This window comes from Schizosaccharomyces japonicus (assembly GCF_000149845.2).
Source record: "Schizosaccharomyces japonicus yFS275 unplaced genomic scaffold supercont5.3, whole genome shotgun sequence".
Taxonomy (NCBI): Eukaryota; Fungi; Ascomycota; class Schizosaccharomycetes; order Schizosaccharomycetales; family Schizosaccharomycetaceae; genus Schizosaccharomyces; species Schizosaccharomyces japonicus.
In genome coordinates this window covers 1,494,591-1,517,003 of record NW_011627862.1, presented here as the reverse complement: position 1 = coordinate 1,517,003, position 22,413 = coordinate 1,494,591, and the positions used below count along the sequence as shown (strand labels likewise).

General features: G+C 40.8%; 9 protein-coding genes across 9 annotated transcripts; 4 read left to right on the top strand and 5 right to left on the bottom strand.

Moving 5' to 3' along the window:
- Positions 1 to 206: 206 nt before the first annotated feature.
- SJAG_01382 (autophagy associated protein Atg24) lies at positions 207 to 1,785 on the top strand. Its single transcript, XM_002172596.2, has 3 exons — positions 207 to 477; positions 526 to 661; positions 716 to 1,785. The coding sequence occupies exons 1-3, from the start codon at positions 364 to 366 to the stop codon at positions 1,657 to 1,659; spliced, it is 1,194 nt and encodes a 397-aa protein (XP_002172632.1). The 5' UTR covers positions 207 to 363; the 3' UTR covers positions 1,660 to 1,785.
- On the bottom strand, positions 1,685 to 4,167 carry SJAG_01381 (DUF726 family protein). The gene has a single exon (XM_002172595.2). It carries the CDS (start codon positions 4,016 to 4,018, stop codon positions 1,829 to 1,831), a length of 2,190 nt encoding a protein of 729 aa, XP_002172631.1. The 5' UTR covers positions 4,019 to 4,167; the 3' UTR covers positions 1,685 to 1,828.
- Positions 4,101 to 5,225, bottom strand: SJAG_01380 (RNA-binding protein). Its single transcript, XM_002172594.2, has 3 exons — positions 5,049 to 5,225; positions 4,466 to 4,997; positions 4,101 to 4,427 (listed from the first exon to the last, which is right to left on the bottom strand). Exons 1-3 carry the CDS (start codon positions 5,069 to 5,071, stop codon positions 4,293 to 4,295), a joined length of 690 nt encoding a protein of 229 aa, XP_002172630.1. The 5' UTR covers positions 5,072 to 5,225; the 3' UTR covers positions 4,101 to 4,292.
- A 514-nt stretch (positions 5,226 to 5,739) lies between these two features.
- On the top strand, positions 5,740 to 6,997 carry SJAG_01379 (GTPase Ypt5). The gene is made up of 9 exons (XM_002172593.2): positions 5,740 to 5,897; positions 5,952 to 5,991; positions 6,036 to 6,059; positions 6,118 to 6,178; positions 6,240 to 6,286; positions 6,338 to 6,384; positions 6,458 to 6,583; positions 6,634 to 6,727; positions 6,777 to 6,997. Exons 1-9 carry the CDS (start codon positions 5,823 to 5,825, stop codon positions 6,890 to 6,892), a joined length of 630 nt encoding a protein of 209 aa, XP_002172629.2. The 5' UTR covers positions 5,740 to 5,822; the 3' UTR covers positions 6,893 to 6,997.
- Positions 6,963 to 9,019, bottom strand: SJAG_01378 (hypothetical protein). The gene is made up of 6 exons (XM_002172592.2): positions 8,769 to 9,019; positions 8,621 to 8,718; positions 8,293 to 8,567; positions 8,189 to 8,238; positions 8,013 to 8,145; positions 6,963 to 7,946 (listed from the first exon to the last, which is right to left on the bottom strand). Exons 1-6 carry the CDS (start codon positions 8,877 to 8,879, stop codon positions 7,087 to 7,089), a joined length of 1,527 nt encoding a protein of 508 aa, XP_002172628.1. The 5' UTR covers positions 8,880 to 9,019; the 3' UTR covers positions 6,963 to 7,086.
- Positions 9,020 to 9,617: 598 nt separating this feature from the next.
- SJAG_01377 (telomere length regulator protein Rif1) lies at positions 9,618 to 15,767 on the top strand. The gene is made up of 3 exons (XM_002172591.2): positions 9,618 to 9,908; positions 9,969 to 12,456; positions 12,504 to 15,767. The coding sequence occupies exons 1-3, from the start codon at positions 9,779 to 9,781 to the stop codon at positions 13,774 to 13,776; spliced, it is 3,891 nt and encodes a 1,296-aa protein (XP_002172627.1). The 5' UTR covers positions 9,618 to 9,778; the 3' UTR covers positions 13,777 to 15,767.
- Positions 13,727 to 16,528, bottom strand: SJAG_01376 (CAMK/CAMKL/PASK protein kinase Ppk6). Its single transcript, XM_002172590.2, has 4 exons — positions 16,322 to 16,528; positions 16,235 to 16,283; positions 14,135 to 16,196; positions 13,727 to 14,074 (listed from the first exon to the last, which is right to left on the bottom strand). The coding sequence occupies exons 1-4, from the start codon at positions 16,329 to 16,331 to the stop codon at positions 13,880 to 13,882; spliced, it is 2,316 nt and encodes a 771-aa protein (XP_002172626.1). The 5' UTR covers positions 16,332 to 16,528; the 3' UTR covers positions 13,727 to 13,879.
- A 45-nt stretch (positions 16,529 to 16,573) lies between these two features.
- SJAG_01375 (tRNA 2'-O-methyltransferase Trm13) lies at positions 16,574 to 18,146 on the bottom strand. The gene is made up of 3 exons (XM_002172589.2): positions 17,677 to 18,146; positions 17,568 to 17,604; positions 16,574 to 17,524 (listed from the first exon to the last, which is right to left on the bottom strand). Exons 1-3 carry the CDS (start codon positions 17,988 to 17,990, stop codon positions 16,784 to 16,786), a joined length of 1,092 nt encoding a protein of 363 aa, XP_002172625.1. The 5' UTR covers positions 17,991 to 18,146; the 3' UTR covers positions 16,574 to 16,783.
- Positions 18,147 to 18,282: 136 nt separating this feature from the next.
- On the top strand, positions 18,283 to 22,355 carry SJAG_01374 (nucleoporin Nup132). Its single transcript, XM_002172588.2, has 2 exons — positions 18,283 to 18,934; positions 18,978 to 22,355. Exons 1-2 carry the CDS (start codon positions 18,748 to 18,750, stop codon positions 22,292 to 22,294), a joined length of 3,504 nt encoding a protein of 1,167 aa, XP_002172624.2. The 5' UTR covers positions 18,283 to 18,747; the 3' UTR covers positions 22,295 to 22,355.
- The last annotated feature ends 58 nt before the right edge of the window (positions 22,356 to 22,413 follow it).

Sequence of the window (22,413 nt, the reverse complement as noted above, 5' to 3'; positions counted from 1 at the left end):
CGTTAGAGTACTTTGATAAGTCCGTTCAACTATAGTGTATACCAACCAATTCTATTCATGCAATGTCATATCTTCCTGGAAGAGTACAACGAAGCATAAACCATTAACAAAAGTTTACGATTTGCAGCAGTATATCACACTCACTGTACATTGTTTTGCATAGAAAAAGCGGTTATTAGCATCTCTTGTAAGGCGAGGCGAGGGTCCAAAGGCTCGACCGCCTTCTTACTGTCCCTTACCACCTATACCGACGACCCGAAAGTGCAAAATATTCCGCACCCTTAGGCCGTTTCTTAGTGACAGCAGCCTCAAATATCTCAGTAAATAAGCTCTTGGAGTTTACCAACGGCGAATTATATTACAATGGCTGAAAATTACGAATCGAACTTACCAACCTTGGTTTGCAGCTTGTCCGAGCCCCGTAAAGAACTGCAGGGGACGAGAGACTGTTACGTGTCATATTTAATTGTTACAAGAGTATGCTTTCTTGGAAATCACGATCCATGTCCCTTGCTAATGTCTTAGTCTACATTGCCTTCATTCCCGAAATCAGAAATCAAAATTCGCAGACGCTTTTCAGACTTCACTAAGCTTCATGAAATTATTTCTCGAATGTATCAGGATTGCATCGTCCCCCCTTTACCTGGAAAACAACGTCTTGGTGAGTCTGATGGTTTTGTTTAAGTCCGGACACAGCACTAACCATTTACTTCAGAGTATATTAAGGGTGGAAGATTTTCTGATGAGTTTATCAGCAGAAGAGCAAGTTTACTGAACCGATACCTTCAACGGTGTTCTTCTCACCCCGTCTTGCACAGCTCTCCCCATTTCATTGCGTTCCTGTCTAACTCTAACTGGAATAACTACGTAAAGTTGACTATTCAACCAAAACTTAATGCTACCTCTAAACTGGAAGATTTATCAGACGCATTTCTGAACGCATTCACGAAATTGCGGGAGCAGAAGGAGGAGTATGCTCAGCAAAAGGAGCACATTCAGCAAATCACCTCGGGCATCGTAAATATGGAGTCAATTTTGCAACGTTTATCGAAGTTGGAACGTGTTCTGGAGCAGAATTACCACGAATTATCTGATCAATTTGGTAAACTGATGGCAATGAATGGTATTTCAGATGTCTCATTGGACGAAATGCAGCTAGCTTTACGTGGAACAAGAACAGAATTTGCTGGCTTAGCTGACAATTCTCATTCCCTTTTGGACGCTTTGAAGGATATAGAGGCATACACTTTGGCTTACAGAGATTTACTCAAACGCCGAGACCAAAAGCAGTTAGATGTGGAGGCTCTGGAAGACTTTCTTGTGAAACTCAACAAAGAAAAAGAGAAGCTTCTCAACGATAAGCCTAGCGGGCTTAACTTTATGAAAACAGTTAACGACTTGCGCGGTATCAATCACGAGGAAAGCCTTCGTAAACAAATGGAGCAAGTGGATACTGAGATTAATACCGTCGAGCAAGCCATCCAAGAAGCTACTGAGGTCAGTATGTTGTTTGACAAGCGTGTCAACGAGGAGGCACAGTTTTTTAATGCTGTTCGTCAGGCAGAAATGGTAGATGTTATGCGCAAGTACGCAAAACTTCATGTCCAATTCTTCTCAGCCATAAAAGACATCTGGGAGATCAACAAACAAGAACCCTAGACTACATATCTTACACTTTATTTTATCTGCGAAGAAGAATGTACAGAATGTTATTGCTCTAAGTAAATGATGAGTAACGAAGTAGGTAATATTATTATATTTGAATGAAAATGATGTATGGCGCAATAAATAATACAAAAATGTGTGAAAACAAATGATGTTGATTTTGTCATTTGTTCTTTTTAAGGTTCTTCTCACGATTCTTTTCAAGAAACTTCCGAATCTTATTGGGGTTAAAGAATATATTTTTCTTTGTGGGATCGTGCTTAACGGCTTCCTTGGCAAGTTCCCGTTGCTTGTTTTGACATTTGACAATTTCAATGTCACGAAGAAGCTCTCGTTGTCGTTCACGCTGTTGTTCCAGATCAGCATCCACTTCTGGGTCCATAATGCCGTGTTCATTATCGCTTGTTAACTCAAAACCGAGTTCCGCTAATAACATAGGCATCGCCTTTTTATACCCAAGGTGACCATCGACCAAATCCGTAACATCCATGTTCTCCATTCCCGGAATATCATCAATATTGCGAAGTCCAACAACAGTACCAACTCCTCCTGAAGTGGCTCGAAACAAGTAACCCAAAATCCAATCATTCTTTTTGTAACCGTTAACGAAACGGCCCGAAACAACTGACATTGCTTTGACCCAAGAACTTTGATTATAAATGACAGGCGTTCCAAAAATGAAAACGTTCTCCACAACGCCAAATTCCTTTCTCCGTTCTAGTTCTTTAAGGCAATAATACACAACGCGGGCACCCAATGAAAACCCAATAAGTGACACTGGTCTGCGCCCTAAGAAACGAATTGTCAACATATCAGCAAGTATATAGCCACATATTCTTGCTCTGTCAAGAGAATTATTCCAAGGATTGTCGATGAGATAGCCTAATTTCGTCAGAATGAGGGGCCATTGGAGTGCACCAATGAGGGAAACAAACATTGTTGCGCCGAGAAGTTGTTGAAGAGAATTGGACAGAACTTCCGTTGCAAGCAGGTTAATTGTTTGTCCCGCAGATTGTAGCATCTCCGGCTCCCAATAAAGGGAGTAAACATCAGTCATGTCACTCAAAGTAGAAAAACCGAGACGAACATCTTCATCGGCATTTGACATCCATCCGGAAATAGTCAAAAGTAGTGATGAACGTTTGTTATCATACAAAGGTTTAAACTCAAAGGTTTTTACGTCTGCTTTTCTATGCATCATTCCACTGCATCCAAGATGACCACCGGCTATTACGCCGCCAGTCGTGACCATGGCGGCACTGGCTCCAGTCGTGAAAAAGCTCGATGCAGCCACGCTAGTCAAACCAACCGTTGAAAAAGCAGCACTGATTCCAGCTGAAATAATTGGCGCAAGCAGTCCAGAAGAAAGTCCAATTATAAGACCTCCGCCAAGGGTCGCCAACCCCATCATCACATAACGCTGCTTCCGATTTGAAGCAGAACGTGTCTTCATTACAGCTGTCAAGGCAGTAGGAGGAGCAACCGTATCAGTTGGCGTTTCCTTATGATAAACTCTGAATATGTTTATGACCTTGTTCTGAAACTTAGTGACTTCTATCACCGATGCCCCAAGATACGATCCAATTTTGTTTAGGAAAGCATTAGAACGAGAGTCATAGTTAAATTTGGATAACAATAAGACGAACAAATCAAAAATGACTGTCCACCGAACATTAATTTCACTTGAATCATCTGTGATGGAAGTGTTGGTGAATAAATCAGAACCATTCTCAGTGAGAGAATGTAGCGTTCCAATTTGACGACATTGGGTAAGTTGTGGCGCCAGGTCAGAAGGTCTGATACCGTGCCTCTGTAAAGAGTTTATCATCTTCTGTTCTTCGGCACTCAGCTCCAGGTGCTCGAATATCTGTTCAATCAACGATTCGGACCAGAGGATAAAACTCTCTAGCGCATTTTTGCATTCGCCTTTGTACCATGGAAGTCGATGCAAATATGCCAATCGATCCACCATTGATGACAGCACGAGTCTGCATATACCGGCATAAGCTATTTTCTCAGCAGGAAGAATAATATCGCTTGTATTAGGTAAATGCTCACCAGAAGCCGTTGTGTCACCGCTGCATGGAATATCACCGTTGACAATGGTAGACAAGGAAGCCGCAGTGTCACTCTCTTGAGTAATGGATAACTCCGTCAGTGTTCCTGTGCCCGAAAGTCCATATTCGTCTCTATGAGAAGACGTCCGACTCGAGATACTCAGCGTGTCCAGATCATCAAGTTCACAAGATTGTGTGAAATGCGAACTAGACTTGATTTGCGGAGGAAATGTTTCTTCTCCATCTCGCGAGGTTTTAGGAAGTAAAAACTTACGTTCTGCTTCCATTGGTGTCATTCCTGAATTTCTGACAAACACTCAACAGACCTTGAGTTCACAGAAGGAAAAACCAGCCTTTACAAAACGCGACAAGCATCAGGAACGTCTTGAGACTGAACCGTAGTTTATTCTATCTCACAAAACCGTAAACGTACCTTGTAATTGCTGAAGTGGTGTAGTCTTGGGGCTGGGTATGGGCGGCGCTGCCGCAAGAATGAGACTTAGATATCAACGCCATAAACGGTGTTTTACAATTGTCGCTGAAGCTGTGAACCGATATTAACTGGCCGTTTTAATGCGATTCCTCATCCAATCCAGGGCAATTCATTTCCAAGTCGGATTTGTCTGTGTACTTGCTGCCACACCAAAAGCAGTAGAGATATTTAGTCCGTAGCTCATTTAATAACATGTTGAGTTTCATAGAATCCTGTGTGTTAGTTTAAGTGTTGTAGTGAGATAGCTTACCTCGGCTGTATCGAATTCTGTTCGCGGCGATTTGGACACAGAAGTGTCTGGCGTCTCATCGTCCGAAGTAGGAACATCTTCACTTAGGTACTGTGGAGATTGAGAGGATAACTCGTCATCGCTGTCGCTGTTCGATTGTAAACCGTTCATACGACGAATTCGCTTTCTTCGTTCTTCCTCCGCTGCTTTGCGAGTTTCTATCATAGTTTTTAGAAAAGGATGACAATCCGTTTCGTTTAGCGGCTTCCCTTGGGCCTCCAATTTGTCTTCCTCAAGTCGTTCCAGTACGGAAAGAGCACCTCGAAGATATTTTGCAGTTTGTTTCTCCGAATACACCTGCCGCTGATGCTTTTCAAATGTTTCAATCTCAACAACCTGCTTTTTAGATTGTTGCTGTTCTTCAACCAGCAGTTCCTCTAATAAACGTTTTCTTTCATTGACATGTCCCAATCCTGATTTATCATTTTTTCTTTCTAGAGTTAATGGTTCCAACATTGGCTGACTATCGTGTTTTCCCAAACCTTCCTCTGCTCTATAACACATTAGCTGTTAGCATTCTTTTTTTGAATCTCATACAACGTACTTGAAACCCATTGACTGCATCATTTTAATTGCCTTGCTTTTGCTATTTCGCGTAAATAAGTTCTGAGAAAGTCCTTGATGAAGATGCTCTTCCTCTAGCACAGCGGGATTTTTCGTTCTCCCTCTTTCCCAATTTCTGTTTCTCCGTGGCGTTCTTCTTGGGGAAGAAGTGAAGATGGGGTATCTTCAAATGTCATTGTCATGTAGTCCTCCGCCTCAGACGATTCATTGGACATGATGAAGTTGTACACGGTATCAAAGAGTGAATAATTGTTTAGTTGCTCAAAATACTGTCGACGAATGTCGCATAGAGGGTTTTAACACAAAAAAAATCAATAGTCAAATATGCCCTCACCAAGAAAAACGTCTTTCTTTGGTGATTTGCTTAAAAGTACACAATTAAAAAATGAAAATAATACAATTCAGTTGAAACTCGTTGAAACCTACCGTATATTTAAGCTTAGTGGTCAAGAGTTAAAGCTCTAACTTTTCTGAAGTCTCAAAAACGATAAGCAAAAGACAAATTAGAACAGAACTTTCACGGTCAGCATATACTGTCTTTAAGCACACGTAACGTATACGAATTTATATAGTTTCTCTTAGTTTAAACACGTTTTAGCTTCTATGCAGGCAAATGGTGGTGACGCATTGCGTCGAGTAATAAACTGAGTTCAGTGTTTCCGTCGTACCATTCACCAACTACATAACATTGGATTGTAAGAACGTAAACTTTGATAATATTTGAATTCTTTATAAATCAATTCTTCAAAGAGTTATGTCGGCTACACAAACCTGTCACCCACAATCAACCAAAAACTGGTTCTGCTGGGGCGATTCAGCTGTTGGAAAGGTTTGTCTCACTGGAGCTGTCGATGTACGAGTAAATGCTAACTAAATTTTACAGAGTAGTCTTGTCTTGCGTTTTGTCAAAGATCAGTTCGATGGTAAGTTGGACTTTAAAGGATGAATTGACGCTAATGTTTATTAGATTTTCGTGAAAGCACAATTGGAGGTAAATAGGCAGATATATATTGTATTTCCTTGTATATGTGGTGCTGACATCAACAAAGCTGCTTTTCTTACTCAGACATTGCCCATCAATGATGAATTAGCCGTTAAATATGAGATTTGGTATGGCGAATATTGTGTTGCTGAATTTACTACTCTTTTTCAGAATGCTAACTTACTGTAGGGATACTGCTGGTCAAGAACGTTATAAGTCTTTGGCTCCTATGTATTGTATGCTGTTTCCTAAACTATATATGATCTTTAGTGCTAACTCTCCATTAGACAGAAACGCAAACTGCGCTATTGTCGTTTATGATATTACTCAGGCTGTATGTGTTTTGTTTTATAGCGGCTTTTACGTCGTCTGTTTTTACAATGGAAACATATTCTAACCGTTATTAGGCTTCCTTAGAGAAGGCAAAGTCTTGGATTAAAGAACTTCAACGTCAAGCACCTGAGGGAATTGTTATTGCTTTGGCAGGAAACAAACTCGATCTTGCACAAGAACGCCGTGCTGTGGAGAAATCTGTATGCTCAACTATTGCTTGAATTAGTGATTACTAACGATTTTTCTGAAGGATGCCGAATCATATGCCAATGAGATGGGCCTCCTGTTCTTTGAGACCTCGGCTAAAACAGCAGAGAATGTCACTGAACTGTTTACTGCAATTGGTATGTTTTTAATTATGCCTTTCCAGAACCGGTCTAACCTCCCTTTTAGCGAATAAACTTCCTTTGCAGGAACAATTGACTCAAGCAAAGAACGCTTCTCCCCGTGGAGTGAACCTTTCACAAGCTAGAAATGCTACACAAACCAATGGCGCCTGTGCCTGCTAATTCGAAGGAGTAACATTTATAATTACCCCACCCTAACCGTCGGCCTCACACTGCATCTATCTAATTGTTCGGTTTTTTTACGCTTTGCTTAAATGAATAAATTAATTGTAAATTACATTATTAGAGTTAATTTCAAAAAAATCGACTGTCAACTGAGAAAGGCCTCTTAGGAAGCACTGATTTGGATAATGGTGCTAGACCTTCGCAAGCATCCTTTCACGATACTTTTTTATTCGTAGCCAATTCTTATGCAGATCATGAAACTCACCTTCACAGATATCCATTAGTTGCTGTTTTGTTTTGACTAGGGTTTTGCAATTTGAAATACTGGAGAGCTGCTTCTTATTACACGCTCCTGTACAGTAGTCGCGATAAACTTCGTGAAGCGCATGCTGAACCTGTGTGTCTATATCGAACGAAGGTAGTGCCTTCCGAAGGAAGGTAATAGAAGAGGAACGACTCGGAGCCTTAGGCACAACATACGTTGGTGCGGACATTATGTGTTTCTTAGAAGGCGTTTCCGAAATTACTGATTCATTGTGAAAAGATACCGCCTCCGTACGAGCCGGAGGGGCAATTTGAAGGTGAGTTGGGTTTTTAATAATAGAGTCAGGAATAGTCTGTTCACACGTGGGAACAAATGGAACGGGGATTGTGGATGGAGGCAGGATGGGGGGAAGGTCACTTTGTGATTGCACGGGTTGAGGTGCACTCAGCTGTGTGGAGGCTGCAATGGGCACCAACCTATTAGAGACGTGCTGAGAGAAAGTAGTAGCAGGAAACTGAGTTGGTGATTCGGACGCATGCGAGCCAGCGTAAGAAACCGGACTTTGAGGCTGTTTTCGCAAGGCTTCGTTCAGGATGTCTGCGTTAACGCTCCTTAATGCTTTGACTTGGTCTTTAGCGGGAGTGTCGGGAGAAGAGGACCAAGAGAAATCAGCTGCCGAGACATCTGGCTCGTGCTTAATTACGGGAACATCCTCGTCTTCGACTGCTGGAGGCTCACTATCGGTTTCCTCGCTGGAAAGATCATCACAAATGCTGGGATACCATGCTACATTCATTAGTATGGCGGCACTTGCAACCAATAAAAAAAAACACATGTGAAAAATTTACTTACATTTTTTTTTTCGTAATAGACATTGTTGTTCTTTTGGAACAAGGCAATCCTCAAGTTTGAGATTTGTCATTGTTTTCCATAAAAAAGCGGGTTGACTGTTAAGAGAAGAAGAGGATATTTTAAGGGAAGCATTCTAGTTTCCAAGATATTAGTAAAAACTTACCGTACAAACATACCGATGATTGCTCAGCCGAGCTCTTTTTCGAGCTCTGAGTAAGAAGTAAATCTGACAATGTCTGTTAGCATCCTCTTGCAAATTAAACCACTACCGTTATCGTACCAGAATTAATGGAGGAATTAGAGACTATGACAGAAGGCTGGGCTTGCGCAATAAGAGCTTGAAGGTAGGGAGATTGAAGCAATTGACATAGTTTATTTGATGCATAAATCCGTTTTGGGTCACCATAAAGAGCACCAGCTTCACAACCAAGGTAATTGAAGTCGTTGACGACAATCCTAATAGAGATAACTTGGTTTACATCTGAAAGGTATACAAAATAACGTCGCAAACATATAATTCCCCCTCGTAACGAGGTTAACCTTTTTTCTGAATTCCTAAAAGTGTCAGTAAAAGCCTCGATAGGAATACAAGCGTATATAGATAATACTTTCTGTACGCGGCTATGCTCTCTTCCGTAAAGACAGCCTCGATATAGTAATCCGTGTCTGATAAAAGTGCAACAATTGGCATCTCAAATCTTAGAAACTGCAAGCGACGTCAATATAAGCTCCATTATAACAGCTCAGTATACGTACTTTAAAAATTTGAAGCGGCAGGCTTTGACCGCATTTCAATGGGATGTAATTCGCATCGTTGAGTTTCTTAAACAATTGACTTTCAAGCCAAGGTTTAAGAAGACCTGACATTCCTGCATGAAAGTGCTATGCTCTTGCAAAGTACAAACAATGATTTCAAGCTTAGAAAACGCAATAATCAGCAAATAAAGCTCAATAGTACTGCACTTGACGTTTCACAGTGTTTTGGCATGAATAAGGTTGCATCGCTAAAATTATCAACCACGTGAAAGTTTAAAACAACTAGAGTTATCAGATATAAAAGTGCAGTATTCAAGAAATTGCAAATGCATATGTAAAGCAATAGCATACTAGAAATGAGAAACTCGGTAAACTGAAATTTGAGTATTAATGAGTTAAACTTGCTTCGTATAGGATTCGATGATGTCTTGAACTTAGCCTGTCTCAGTTCACAGAGTATAATTCCAGTCCAACTCTCAATTACCAGGGAGCGAGCAGTTTTAAGATGTAGTAACATACACAATTACAGGCGGTTTCATATCTATACGAATGGTCAATCGTATCGCCAGAATGTTACAGCTGCGGCAAAATTGATTATGTTTAAGCCGCCCCTTCTCTCCTTTCTTATTCCCATACTACCGGATTCTCTTTATTGCTGACCATTACTGCCCTATACAGACTCTAATGCGTCCTTCCTACGGGTCCATATTAAGCACACTAACTTTAATGGTATATCATGACTAAGTACCCTGAACCAAGAAACTACAAACGCCAGTAAGAAGAAAAGAACGGACTCAGACCCTTAATACAATACAGTTTCTTTTCCTTCCACTGGTTTTATTCGTAATCCTTTACAAAGCCTTTTTGTATAGAGACAACTCCTTTCGACTTGGTCACCACCAGCTACAAACATCGCTTCTACCAACCACAAAAGAAGTACTCGGTTGGGCGCCTGGAATTGACTAGCGGAACCTCAATCTCCTTGTCGTTTGACCTTCCCATCTCATGTGATGACCCAGTATACTAATTTGAAAGGGAGTGCTGCATCTGTTATTGAACAACCAAGAACACCTGCAGAAAAACCGACACACTCTGCGCTCTCTACGGAAAAAAAACGGGTTGTCTTCAGTCCTCATCCTGGTTTGTAACGAATTGTCGAATTCATCTTGTATTTTAATATGGAAAACTAATTTTTACTAGATAATTCACCAGGTGGATTCTTGCCAAAACATGGAATCCCTAAAAAAAGCATTTTAAAAAGCTCAACTTTGCATTCTGAAAACAATCCTTCAGATGCATTTCCTCCCGTAACCAACAAATCTTCCATTAAGGACCTCAGTAGTCTGTTTTCTCAATGGTTGGTCGCTCTTGAGGACAGCGACCGACGGCGACGGGTTGAAACATACTCTGCTGTTACTCCATTCATAAAAAGCTACACTGTTCATCCAGAAAATGATCCTTTTCTTCGAGTTCTCGATCGTTTCTGTGAAGCGTTGAAACGCGATATTTCCTCAGTGTCGAATACAGGCGTACATGATTTCCAACTTATGACTCAAGCTAATCGCTTACTAAGTACGCTTTTGTGGCACCCAAGCATTTCTCAGAATATTAAACTCGATGATGCCAAATTTTTTATAGAGCATTCGGTTGTTGCTTTAGAGTCTAAACAACTGACAAAGCCTGCGGCCGTTCAACACCTACACTTACTTGCATGCCAACGCTGCAATACAGTCATTACTGCAGCGTTGTGTGATAGAATTATCACATCCTGTTTAGGTGTTTCCTTTCCATCCATTTTGGTCGGGCAAGAGCAAATCTCCGTATTGATAAAAATGCTTTCTCAGTGTCCACAGAACTTGTCTCACAGGGCTATGGATTGGGCTCCATGTTTGATGAGCTGTCTTATTGATGCTAATAAGGCGATTCGTGAAAAAGCCTTATTGTGGTCATTGGAAACGGGTCATGTGTTGTATAGAGACAAACTTGTTGCACGAGCTGTTTTAGCATGCTTGCGGGAAGCCGTGAACGAAAAATTATTTGTTCAGCTCGTATACGAACGGTTTCAGACGATAGCCACAGAAGAAGATGATGGTGTTTTTGTCTCACATGCTTGGGCTGCAATTATCACTATTTTAGGAGGTTCTCGCATATCATCCTGGGAGCATTTTAACACTTGGCTGAAAGTAATTCAAGTGTGCTTTAACTCAACTAATCCTTTAACAAAATGCGCAGCACAAACTGCCTGGATCCGCCTCATTCATGAGTTTTCCAGTTTCGACAGTGTTGCTCAAGCCTCCAAGAGATTTGCTCTTTTGTGCCAACCAATTGCAATGGTTCTCAAAACCCGGAATTCATCTACCGTAAAGCATGCTGCAATGAATGCTTTAATTGCATTGCTGTATGCCACATTACGTCCGGGTATTACAAACAGTATCATGGATCTATTGTGGAATATGGTTATTCAAAATCTTATTGAAAATACCGCCCTAAAAAATGACTATTCAATGGCGGAATCAGTTAATATCCTACTTGCTCTCTTCGACACATCTTCGACCATTTTTTGGCGAGAGGATCGGTTGCTGAGTCGAGATTTGGTACAGTCTGACGAGCTACCTAAAATAAGTTCAAAATGGGTTCGTACGAATTGTGATCTTACAGTTAAACCTGTTGAGGCTGTTTTATACGTAGCAAAGCCGCAACGCGCTTTACGTTCCACTCCAAGAAAACATTATCTAATTGGTGGAATTCCGTACCAACAAAGTCATCGTTTATGGAATACCTACATTAAATGTTTGGCTAGTGCGGGCTTGAAGGAAATTAAAACCTCGGATGAAACCATTTTGACCATGTGTTGCATTAGTAATGCCCTGTTCCGTTTCCTACACAAAAATCCATTAAAGGAGTTTGAAACGCTGGTTGAACGGATCCCCCGGTACGCAGAGCTTGTAAAAGGTGTATTAGAGGCTTTTGGTGTGAAGCTTTGCATCGAAAAGGCATATTATGAGGAATCCGAAGAACTAAAGCCTCTTGCGTCTAAAGGATCAGATGCAAATTCGGATGTTACGCTCACAAGTCCATTTGTATATTGGTTAAAGACGCTTTTGCCTCTAGCTAATGGTAGTATGTTTACTACTGTGCATACTGCATTCTCTGCCGTGTATGAGTACTTAGCAAATTCAGCAATGGGTTTGACGACAAAACTACAAACTTTATTCGATTGTACCTCCATTTTAGGTGAAAGTGATGACTTGACTCTAGCTAGGGTGCTTGTTTCTCATGAAGTTACTGCGCTCGCTATTCGTTCGCTATCTTCTGTTCTTGATAAGTTATCGACTAGCAGGGGAACTGGTTCCATTGATGATGATTTTAAAAACGAATGGGATTTGTTATTTCAAATCCTATGTTGGTGCGCCAAAAACTGTTCTCTTAGTGACTCGGACAGTGTAAATACTTTACTTGAACACTTTGCGAAGATGGTATCTTCTTTGGAGGGTGAAGCTAGTGTTATTGATATTGTCATTGAACCTTTTTCTGCTGTTCTGTTTGAGAAATTGTCCGTTGAAAACTACCGTGTTTATTCGTTTACCATGACTTTAATGAAGCTTTCTGTCTTTCCAGTTTCTCTATATGCGCCGCTAGCCGGAAAACATATGGAAGTTATACATGGGGAAAGCGTTCTTTCGGAATGGTAGGTTTACTTAATTTCCCATTTTTAGTACCCGCTAACATTTTTAGTAAATTTCCCAAAATTACATTGTCTCTTATTGATAAGGTACTGCTTTATCTTCGTTCAACCGGACAGCCTGATCTCCAGTTGCGCTTTATTAAGGAAATAATCAGCTTTCTACAGCTTGTACCTCGGGTTGTTTTAGCTGACTTTCTTTTAACTATGCTTGATAGCTTAGGAGCTTGGATTAAAATTGATTTTAGTAACTTGCCAAAGGAAAGGGAAATTATTGAGAAACTTTCTGCTACAGTTTTCGATCGACTTCGGGAACTTTCAGATTCACCCAATTTCATTCTACAATATTTATTCCCACTTCTCATTGATGGCTTAACAAGTACATCCAAGGCCAACCAAGCTATCGCAATTAATTTTTGGAACGAAGTACTCGGCGGTTTCGATGCCAATGAGTATCCAACCCAACTATTGGAGACGCTAATCAAGGTTTCACAAACCGGACACATCGTCATCCCCCCATCCCAAATAGACCACTTCGATATACTTCCAGAAATTGTATTACCTGGTATAAAAGATCTTCACGGAAAGTCATCTATTGATGCTACTAAGTTTCCAGATACTGCCCCTGCAATTATTGATGAGTCTACGGAACAAACATCAACCGAAGAAAAGGCAAAACCATTGGCTGATAATCCTGTCGAACTCAACAAAGAGGCACCTTCCGTTGAAACTGATGAAACAGATATGCAGTATTCCGATGATGATACGGAGGACGAGGAAAACTCACTTGCTGAAGTACTTCGTGTCTCAAAGTTAAAAAAATCGCGACAAAATGCTAAAAAGAAGGTGCACGTTGAAGAGAAAATCAATATATTGTCTGCTCCTGAAACTGACACCAATGCTGACACTGTGCCTAATAATGACGAAGCTATCAACTCTTCCCAGTCTTCCACTGAGGCTGTAGAGCCCACAGTTGAGGAGAAAGAAATAAGGCTCGATGATGTTCCTGTTGCATGGATTGCTTCTGCTACGTCTTCATCCAGAAAAAGACGTTCGGATAAGGCCCCCCCTGTAACTAATTCGCCCAAACCAACAAAAAAGCGTAAAACAGCTGTGCAGCCGATTGTCACCGTTCCTACAAGCCCTCGTAAAAAGCTTGACAAAAAGTCTCTTGAGCAATTGATGACTCGACGGGATGCGCTTGATACATTGGGTGAAGCAATCGTCAATGTTGAACAAATCATTGACGATTTTCAACCTAATGAATTGAAACAATTGGGTTCTTTCTTAATTCGCCTTCAACAATCACTCTTTTCTAAGTTTTAGACATGTTCAACGACCGTAATATTTCATAGAACAAATATTCAACTAAATTGTGACATCTAATTACGATGATACTACTGCTAATGCATCGTAAAAAAGCTAGCGGCTATGTGAGCGTCAATGGAACTGGGATAAGTTTTTCGTCAAGGTCTCGAATGTTGTCAAACCATTTATGTTGCAAGGTTTGCTCAATAGTAAGTCTGGCTTCAACGTTTCTATCAAGCAACTTTCTTATAAGATCTGCACTTTCTTCAGAAATTATATAAGGTATGCGCAGTTCCGCGTCCAAAATCTCTTCAATCTATGCCTGTTAGGAAAATCGAAAGTTCATTCACGGCGACTCAATGAAAGTCAAACTTACATTATAATAAGGATTTTCACGATACAGTATTGTATACAGAAGAACGCCTAGCGCCCAGATGTCCTGTTCTTTACCCAGGTACTTCTCTCCTCGAAGTAATTCTGGTGCAGCAAAGCCAACAGTTCCTCGAAATGTATCAAAGGGGCCTCTCCAAGTAACACTAGAGCTTCCAAAATCAATAAGCTTGGCCCACCCACGATCATCTATGACTATATTTTCGTCTTTAATGTCTCTGTGAATAATATTATAGGAGTGGAGATGAGCGACGGCTAACACCATCTGATAAAAGATTGCTTTACACTCCTCTTCAGGAATTTTTTCTCGGACTTCAATGTAGTCGAATAATTCGATTGCATTTCTGTGTGGCTCCATCACCAGGTAGTAGTTGTCATCATCTTCAAAGTATGAAATCATTTTCACAACGTTCGGATGCGGCCGGTCAATAAGGAAATTAAGAACACTGATTTCCATAGGGACAGTGCCCAGCTGTCTGTCACGCATCCAAGCATCCAAGAGGATGCGAGTCTTTATAATACATTTGACAATAATTTCATGGTCCCGTTTTCGTTTATATGAAGCTAGGCGTACCCGGCCATAGGCACCAACACCCAATTCTTTGATTGTATGGTATGCAGATATTGTTGTTGGGGGCGATTCCCAGTCTTCAGCTTCATCAGGAATGGAAGCTGGCTGCTGGTTTTCTGCTGCATCTTCAATAATAGCATCTTCAGCAAAAGTAGTCAATACCCTATAAGGAAGCAGTTCATTATACGCTAATTGTTCAGAAGTGAACCTCAGCCAAACACCATATATTACGTCCTCTCTGCCCGCAGAAACGAACGGTAAAGTCACGATGTTGACATTAACTTCAATCAACGAACCGTCAGCATGACAAACATGTGGATTCATAGATTCGGAAGAGCCAGCATGCATAGCGTTATTATATGCATGTCTAAAGTGAACTTCAGATATAACCTTTCCAGGAAGCAGTGTGTTTCCATCTTGACAGAGCTGCGATAACACTGCTTCAAATTCTGGCATAATCACACTTATGTGTTTTCCGTACAAATCATCTAGTCCCAACAAGTTCTCCATGAGTGCTTCATTCAATGAAAACATAATTAGCCGGGAATTCAAGAATAGCAATCCCGCCATATGTTGAAACACGTTGAACCGGTAAGTACTCTCACCGATGGGAAATATAACACTAGGAAAAGCCGATTCCGACTTGTTATGGTGTGTTGTGAATACTCGATCGGACCAACTTGTTGGGAATCGAGACGAAAGGAGGGAAATGTCGAGTTCTTTGCCGGAAGTGATACTGTAGACATGCCCGTCTTCAGCAACAGTGAAGTCATGATATGTACATTCGACAGCTTCGAGAATCCAAATGAGCTGGTCACCCTTTTCCTTCACCCAAAATGCCATAAGACGCAAACCGTCTACAGTTTGGACCGGAAATGTGTCACCACAATAGATGACTCTTTCCTCTATTCCGGGTTCTGCTGGTGGAAAGGATGAGAACTGTGCGCCCAGTTCTTCGGCAAAGTAAGGCGGGAAAATGGTAAAGACTTTAAACTTGTTTAATTGTGACCCGGCAAGTCCAAACAACAGACAAAAGTAATCGTTCGCAGACCATATATCGAATGTTTTGTGTTGGGTAGTAATTATTGCTTGTAGCTGAGGAGAACTTCGATGGGTACGTTTGTTTGAAGGAAAAGGAAAGGAACTTATATCTGATAGAGAGCGTCGTTTTTTAGGGTTGTCGAAAAACAAACGTAAGTGTCTAGAGTTTAGTGCTTCTCGACTTAAACAGGCAGCACTATAGTATTGTTGTTCGGCCTTCGTCTGGTCTCTCATTCTTGGGGATTGCATGTAATTAGAACGCAGACTTAACGGTAACGTTCCCCCAGAGCCATTTGTAAGAGGTGTATAAGTGTACGACTCAAGAGCACTGCTGGGAAAGGAGAGGAATTCTTGGTCAAGCTCACTCGAAGAATCTTTCTTCAGATAATCATGCCAAAAATCTGTCAGGAGTTCATTCTGAATGGATCCCTGAGATCTATTAGTGTTAGAGAGTGTTATTACATGTTTCAGTACCTTGATCTCCCATGACGATTATGTCTTCCAGCAAAGTGTTCGAAGACGCCTAAACGTCAGTAAAAAAACTCGTTTTTTTTTGCAAACCTTGAGACATCTAAGAAGATTGTCTTTAAAGAAACATAAAATGAGCCGTAATTGCAGAAAAACAAGTGTCTTACAGCAATGCGTGTTTTTTATTCGTGGTGGTGTTGGTCATTTGCATTTTATTACTCGGTAGTGGCTATAAGGCCGGAAGAGAAATCGGGCTCTAGTGCAAGCTTATTCGTTTAAGAGAGCTGAATAAACGTAGACTAAAGATTCAATTGCAATTGACGAGATTGTGCGGTTGGACGCATTTTCAGAGACAATTTCGCTAATTGACATGTCATTGCATTTACAGTATACTAATAGAGGCAATATTAATTATACGTACGAAATGAAGAGGAGTGTTGTTTATGAACAAAGATTTGACATTACCAGTGAATATATTATATTATTTAAATTTTGTAGAATCGTATTTCTTGATGAGGTAATATCGCAATGCCTCTTCTAATTTCCCTCCAAAGTCTATTGTTCTTTTCTCGTAGCTATCAATGCTACATTTTCAAGAGTAGCGTTCGAACTAACGTACTTTACGAGCCAAGCATTGTAGCCCAGACGTGAAAGCGTCAAACATCGAGCATAATTAATAATGTGTTTACACATAAGACCTATTTCTGTACGATCTTTGTGGCACATTCCACTAAAATGAGTATCGGCTCCACCCAATTCTGTGATATTGGGTCGAAGACTATTGATGGCCCAGCCAGTCATCTGGCACAAAACCTGGAACGCATGTGGATTATCAATGCCCCATTCTTGCAAAATGGACATTGTCGTTGGATTCAGAAGGTGCCATTGGCAACGGTGATGACAGCACAATGCAATGAAAATAGTGTCCGTTTTCCACTGATTCAAACAGGATAATGTAAGATCCGTAGCAGCTCCACAAAGATGCTTAGAATATGCATGGATAGGGCCTTCAAATGGCTTTCGGTCAAGGTAGTAGCCCAGGTCAAAATCTTTGATATCTATTTTGCAACGAGTAATGGATGGTTCGGGAAACCCACGTTCCTTCATGTCTTTCACAATTCGTGAATCGTGTTTCAAACGAGCCGAACCTCGATCAATGAGGATGTACCAGTTGGGCTGATTGCTACAGCGTTGCACGTAACGCGATAATTCTGCTCTTCCAGCTCCAAACTCAAGGAATACTGCGGGTTTGTTATTAAACAAGCCCAACTGCCCCATGTGGCCTAGTATAGATGCCTAATGCATTTAGTATATGAATTCGCTTTTACCGAGCACGTACTTGTTGAACCGGATTTTTCTTATTTGTGCATTCTGCCCTGGAGAATAAGTTAGCACTAGAACATTGTGGCAGCTTTAGCACAAGCCGTATATGATCACTCTTCACTTACTCTCTTTCATCCATAGCAGGATGGTGATAAATCTCTTCTTTTGGAATAGGAAGATTTGAAAAGAGCGTTTTAAATTTAGACACCCAAGTCTGAATTTCATCTTTAGACAATTGTCTTAGCTCAAACTTATCGGTTGTGGAACATTGGGCCGTCTTGTTTAATGACGGTGCATTCACATTTGCTTTGTAATATGGTAGCAGTTCTGGTTTTGGCAATGTATTGCATCGTTTGATATGTCGCTGCAAATGGCTTTCAGCAATCGTGTGTCTGCCGTCTATTGGGCATTGAACCTGTTTATCCAAGATCGTGCTCATTTTTTACTCCAATACTCACAGTCGACGGTAAAAAAAGTCCGTTTTAATTAATTCTAAAAACCAGAAAAATTATACATAAAAATTAAACGTTGAGTAAACGAAATGGTGGAGTGCAAATGCTAAATAAATGGTTTAAACTGTGATAGAAAATTACTTATAACGGCTATAACTAAATGGTTTCTAATATAACGATGATAAAGTGTACTGTTAGAGGGAAGTTGAAGATCCGTATAAAGTAACAAAACCTGGTGTAGCGATAAAAACTTGAAACAATAAAGAAGTATTATCATCTGTCTTAGTATTTAGTCTTATTGGTTTATAAGAAAGCCTTCGTAACATTCTCCGTAATCTAATGTCAAACTTCGTTAATAGAAGTAAGTTACTTTCTAATAATCAATACAGAGAACAAAAGCACTGGCACATTTAAATGCTGCTGTTTTCATTGCTCATACAGAAGTACTATTCTGTATTGGACATCGTAATGGACATCGTACTGGACGAACCAGTCATTTCCTTTATGTAATTTTGAAAGCAATACAGTTGTCAAGAATAAGTACCTTTTTACCATTAACCATCGTCATTATACTAATTTAATTGTAAAACACTCGCAAAACATATTAAATCACTATCTACTCTTCAAATTGTCACTGTTTTGTGCTTTCATTCAGTTACGTCTAGCTTCGTTACCACAGACCGACAACCTCTAAACAACAATTTCTGTTCCTCTAAGAATTCTCGGTTCTTCGGAGTCTAACGAATGTCAGACATACTGAAGAAGAGAAAAAGCCCTATACCTGTTAATACAAACAGGGCTAAACGTTTATTTTTAGAAAAACACGGGACGACTTCACAAAAAACTCAATTTCCTGCCTTCGAATGGATTCGAGGTGAACGAAGCTCTGTAAGGATTCTTTTAAAAAGCTTGAATCCCAAAATCCGGAATGGTATGGACTGTAAAATGGAATGTGGGTGATTAACAAGTGCTAGATACTGGAATACACGGAATAGTGGATCACAGAAGTGGTAATGTATTATTGATATCCCAAACAGCATGTTATGTCTTCTCTTACACATATTCTCCTGGAATTGACGAACCTCCTACAGTTGTGTTTCCCTTGCCTAATGACAGTGATGCAATCAACACACAATACAGGCCGTTAGCCTCGTTCGTACCAGCTGGTGCCTCAACAGGAGATACGGGTCTTCTCATTGTTTTGCCTGTGAGTGGACGAATTGGTTACTGGAATACCATTGCTAGTGCAGCTGCTCAATACCTAGTGCGACCCAAAGGATTTGAAGCCAAGCTCGCACTTACAAAAAACGAGTACTGTCTTTCCCTCACAGTAGCCGGCCGGTGTTCGTTTGTCGTCGCGACAAACTTGAATCGTTTTTTCCTCATTCAAGTGACTGATGCAACTGGTCATCCCAGCCTTTCCGTTCATCTGTTCTCCGGCACTTCAGAATGGATGACAAAATGCCTCAAATCGCTGCACCTGTTATCGCCAAAGTATTGTGCCAAGTTTCTGTATCTCAAAACACACGAACAGAGACACGCGCAGGAGTCCATCTTATATGCCGCAGATGAAACTGGCCTCATCGATCTGTATGACTTCCATCCTACACATCCTCGATTAATCGCCCAAATGGACTTACGTACACTGTTTTTGAAAACTTTAAAAGAAGGCGGTGCTTCAACACACGATTTCATGGTCCATGACCTTGCACCTGTTCCAAATAAACTGCGCCGGATAATGGTGCTTACGTCGTGGCAGAAAAAGCAACATCGTCATTATGTCCTTTATACTTGCGACTTTTTGGACACTACAAAACCGAAAATTATATACATCTATTCCCTTTCCTCTTACACTTCAACACACATGGAAGAACCAAAGCTTTACATTCCGAAGCCTGGATGCTTTGCATTTTGTGTTTTTGAAGGCGCAGCTGTCATGTTGGATATGCAAAGTTCGGCGTCGGGTCTCAACTGGTTGCATGAAGATCCTATTTACATAAAAAAGAACGAATACGGAAGGGTAATAGCTTCTGGCAGCGAAGATATCATTGTAGATGAATCCTCTGGCAAGGTCTTGCGAAATCCCGCCTGTCTTTTGGTCGTTCAAGGCTCTGGCGTTCTGCGTTTTGAAGCGAATAAGTCTTCAAGAATACTGGATCTTAAAAACCTTCTGAAAAACAAAATTGAACAAGCCGTTTTCTATGGATATCTTCCGGGTGTTCCTTTGGACTTTTCCTTAAAGCACTACAAACATCTTTTGAATGGAGACAACGGTACTATTCTTTTAGCTATTGGTAACGAGATTATGGGCTCAACTTCTTCTTACTTACCATCCATTCTCCCCTCTATCAGTCATCACCTGGGCTTAAGAGTTCAATACCTCACGAATCTCATACATTACGCCCTTTCTATGGGCGAGTCTGCTGATAGTACGACTGTTATATCCATCCGTACGATGGCCGAAAAATGCTATGCTGCAAAGTCTGTGTGGATGAGTGTGGATGCTCGGTACACTAGTTATTCCCAATCTCTGGTGCTCTCAAGGATACTGCTAAGAATGACTGAAAGTAACGATTCTGCAAATGCAACTCGAGAATGGTTTATCGGACATGTAAATGAGATTGAGAATCTTATAACGCAAGCTCATGATTATTGTGTTGATTCGGCATCGCGCGTCCAGGAAGACCCATTTTTAGTCCTCAATGTGATTCTCGAAGCAAACGAAATCATTCTCGCTATCCAGGCCTCCGCAACAAGTTTCCGCGAGAAAATGACAAACCTTCTTCACATTCAATCAAGTCCTGATGGAAAAGTTGAGCCTTGGACGTCCACACGCAATATTTTGAGTATCTTGTCAAAACAGTTTGAGTTGACGCAATCAGCATTAACTCAGTATCAACATGGTTCCGTCTTTACTGACATTGAACTGCAAAACGATAAACGCGTCGAGCTTTCGTCTGCTTTATCGAATATGAATGTTCAGTTGGTCGCTCTCACACAAGTCTGTTTTGATGCGTTTTCCGAACGAATTGCCTGGTACAAAGTGAAGGGTGCCGAGTTTAATGAAGAAGAAAAATCGATCCAAGAGATTTTCCATGTCAACAGAAAGTTCTGGATCCAAACGCTTATTGACATTGGAAAGGAAGACAGTACATTGCGGATTGCGGAAAAAAATCTGGACTATCGTTCACTTGTGGAATTGTGTTTTCAATTTCACAAGAATTCCTCTGATTTTAAGCTGGAAGAGCGACTTTCCTTGTACATTCAGAAGTTTGGCAAAGATTTTGCGTTTGTTTTGTATGACTATTGTGTGGAAAAGGGTATGTTAAAGGAATTGTTGGATGAAAAAACGTCTCATTCGGAATATCTTTCCGAGTACTTCGCGAAAACAGATTTCAACGTGATTGCTTGGATTTATGATCTCCATCAAGAACAGTATTTGTCGGCAGCTCACCGCTTAATAGCATTGGCTTCACAAAAGGATGTAAGCCTTCACAAAAAGAAAGTCGATTTGTGTTTGGGAAAGCTATGCTATTTGTCAGAGCCAAACACAGCACCTCTAGAGACTGAAATGGTTCAGATTGAACAAAACTTAGACTTCATCGATATTCAAAATTATGTGCTCAAGCAAATGAAGCCCATATTACGGAAAATGAAGCATCAGGGAAAGAAGCGTCTCTTAATCGAAGCAACGATCGATCATGTTTGTGACAACAAACCCATTCCCGCCATTGCTAAGCAAGTAATGCAACGAGTTTTGCGACGGTTGTTGTCCAACGAACCGGTTACCGCTATTGAAATGATTGACTACCTAACTTTCTCGCTTTATCGGACACGCATCGAGCGGGAGGAGCAACTTGACTACTACTTGGCCCTACGTCTTCTGTCGTACACTCAATTATCGAAAGCCACACACGATTTCTTCGAGCGCACCATCTGGCGTCGAGCCATGCTTCAAGACTATTGGCCTCGGATTCTTGATTTGCGCAACAAGACTGACGCTGCTATTGAGGCGGACATACAGAGTTCTGCTCTGTATCAAACGCTTGAGTTGTGCGTCGTCAATGATCTTTTTGAGACCAGACGTGTCCATCTCCTGCAGCCTCGAGAGTGGGTTTTCAAAGGCACCGCACAAGAGGTTGAATCATTCTATCCACTGGCTCTCTATGGAAATGCAGAAGAGGTGGTGAAGACGTTGAACCGTGAAACTGCCAATCTGGAAAAAGTCCTTGATCGTACACAGTTTGATGAATGGTTTCAAAGCATTTGCGCCTCTATTCGTTTAGGATAGTTTTGTAGTATATATGGATGAATAGAAGATGTATTTGAAGTTTTATTCTACATTCTCACAATTTGCATGAATTCAATAACCGAGTGTATTATCGACAAAAATGGCAATTCGGCTAAGAA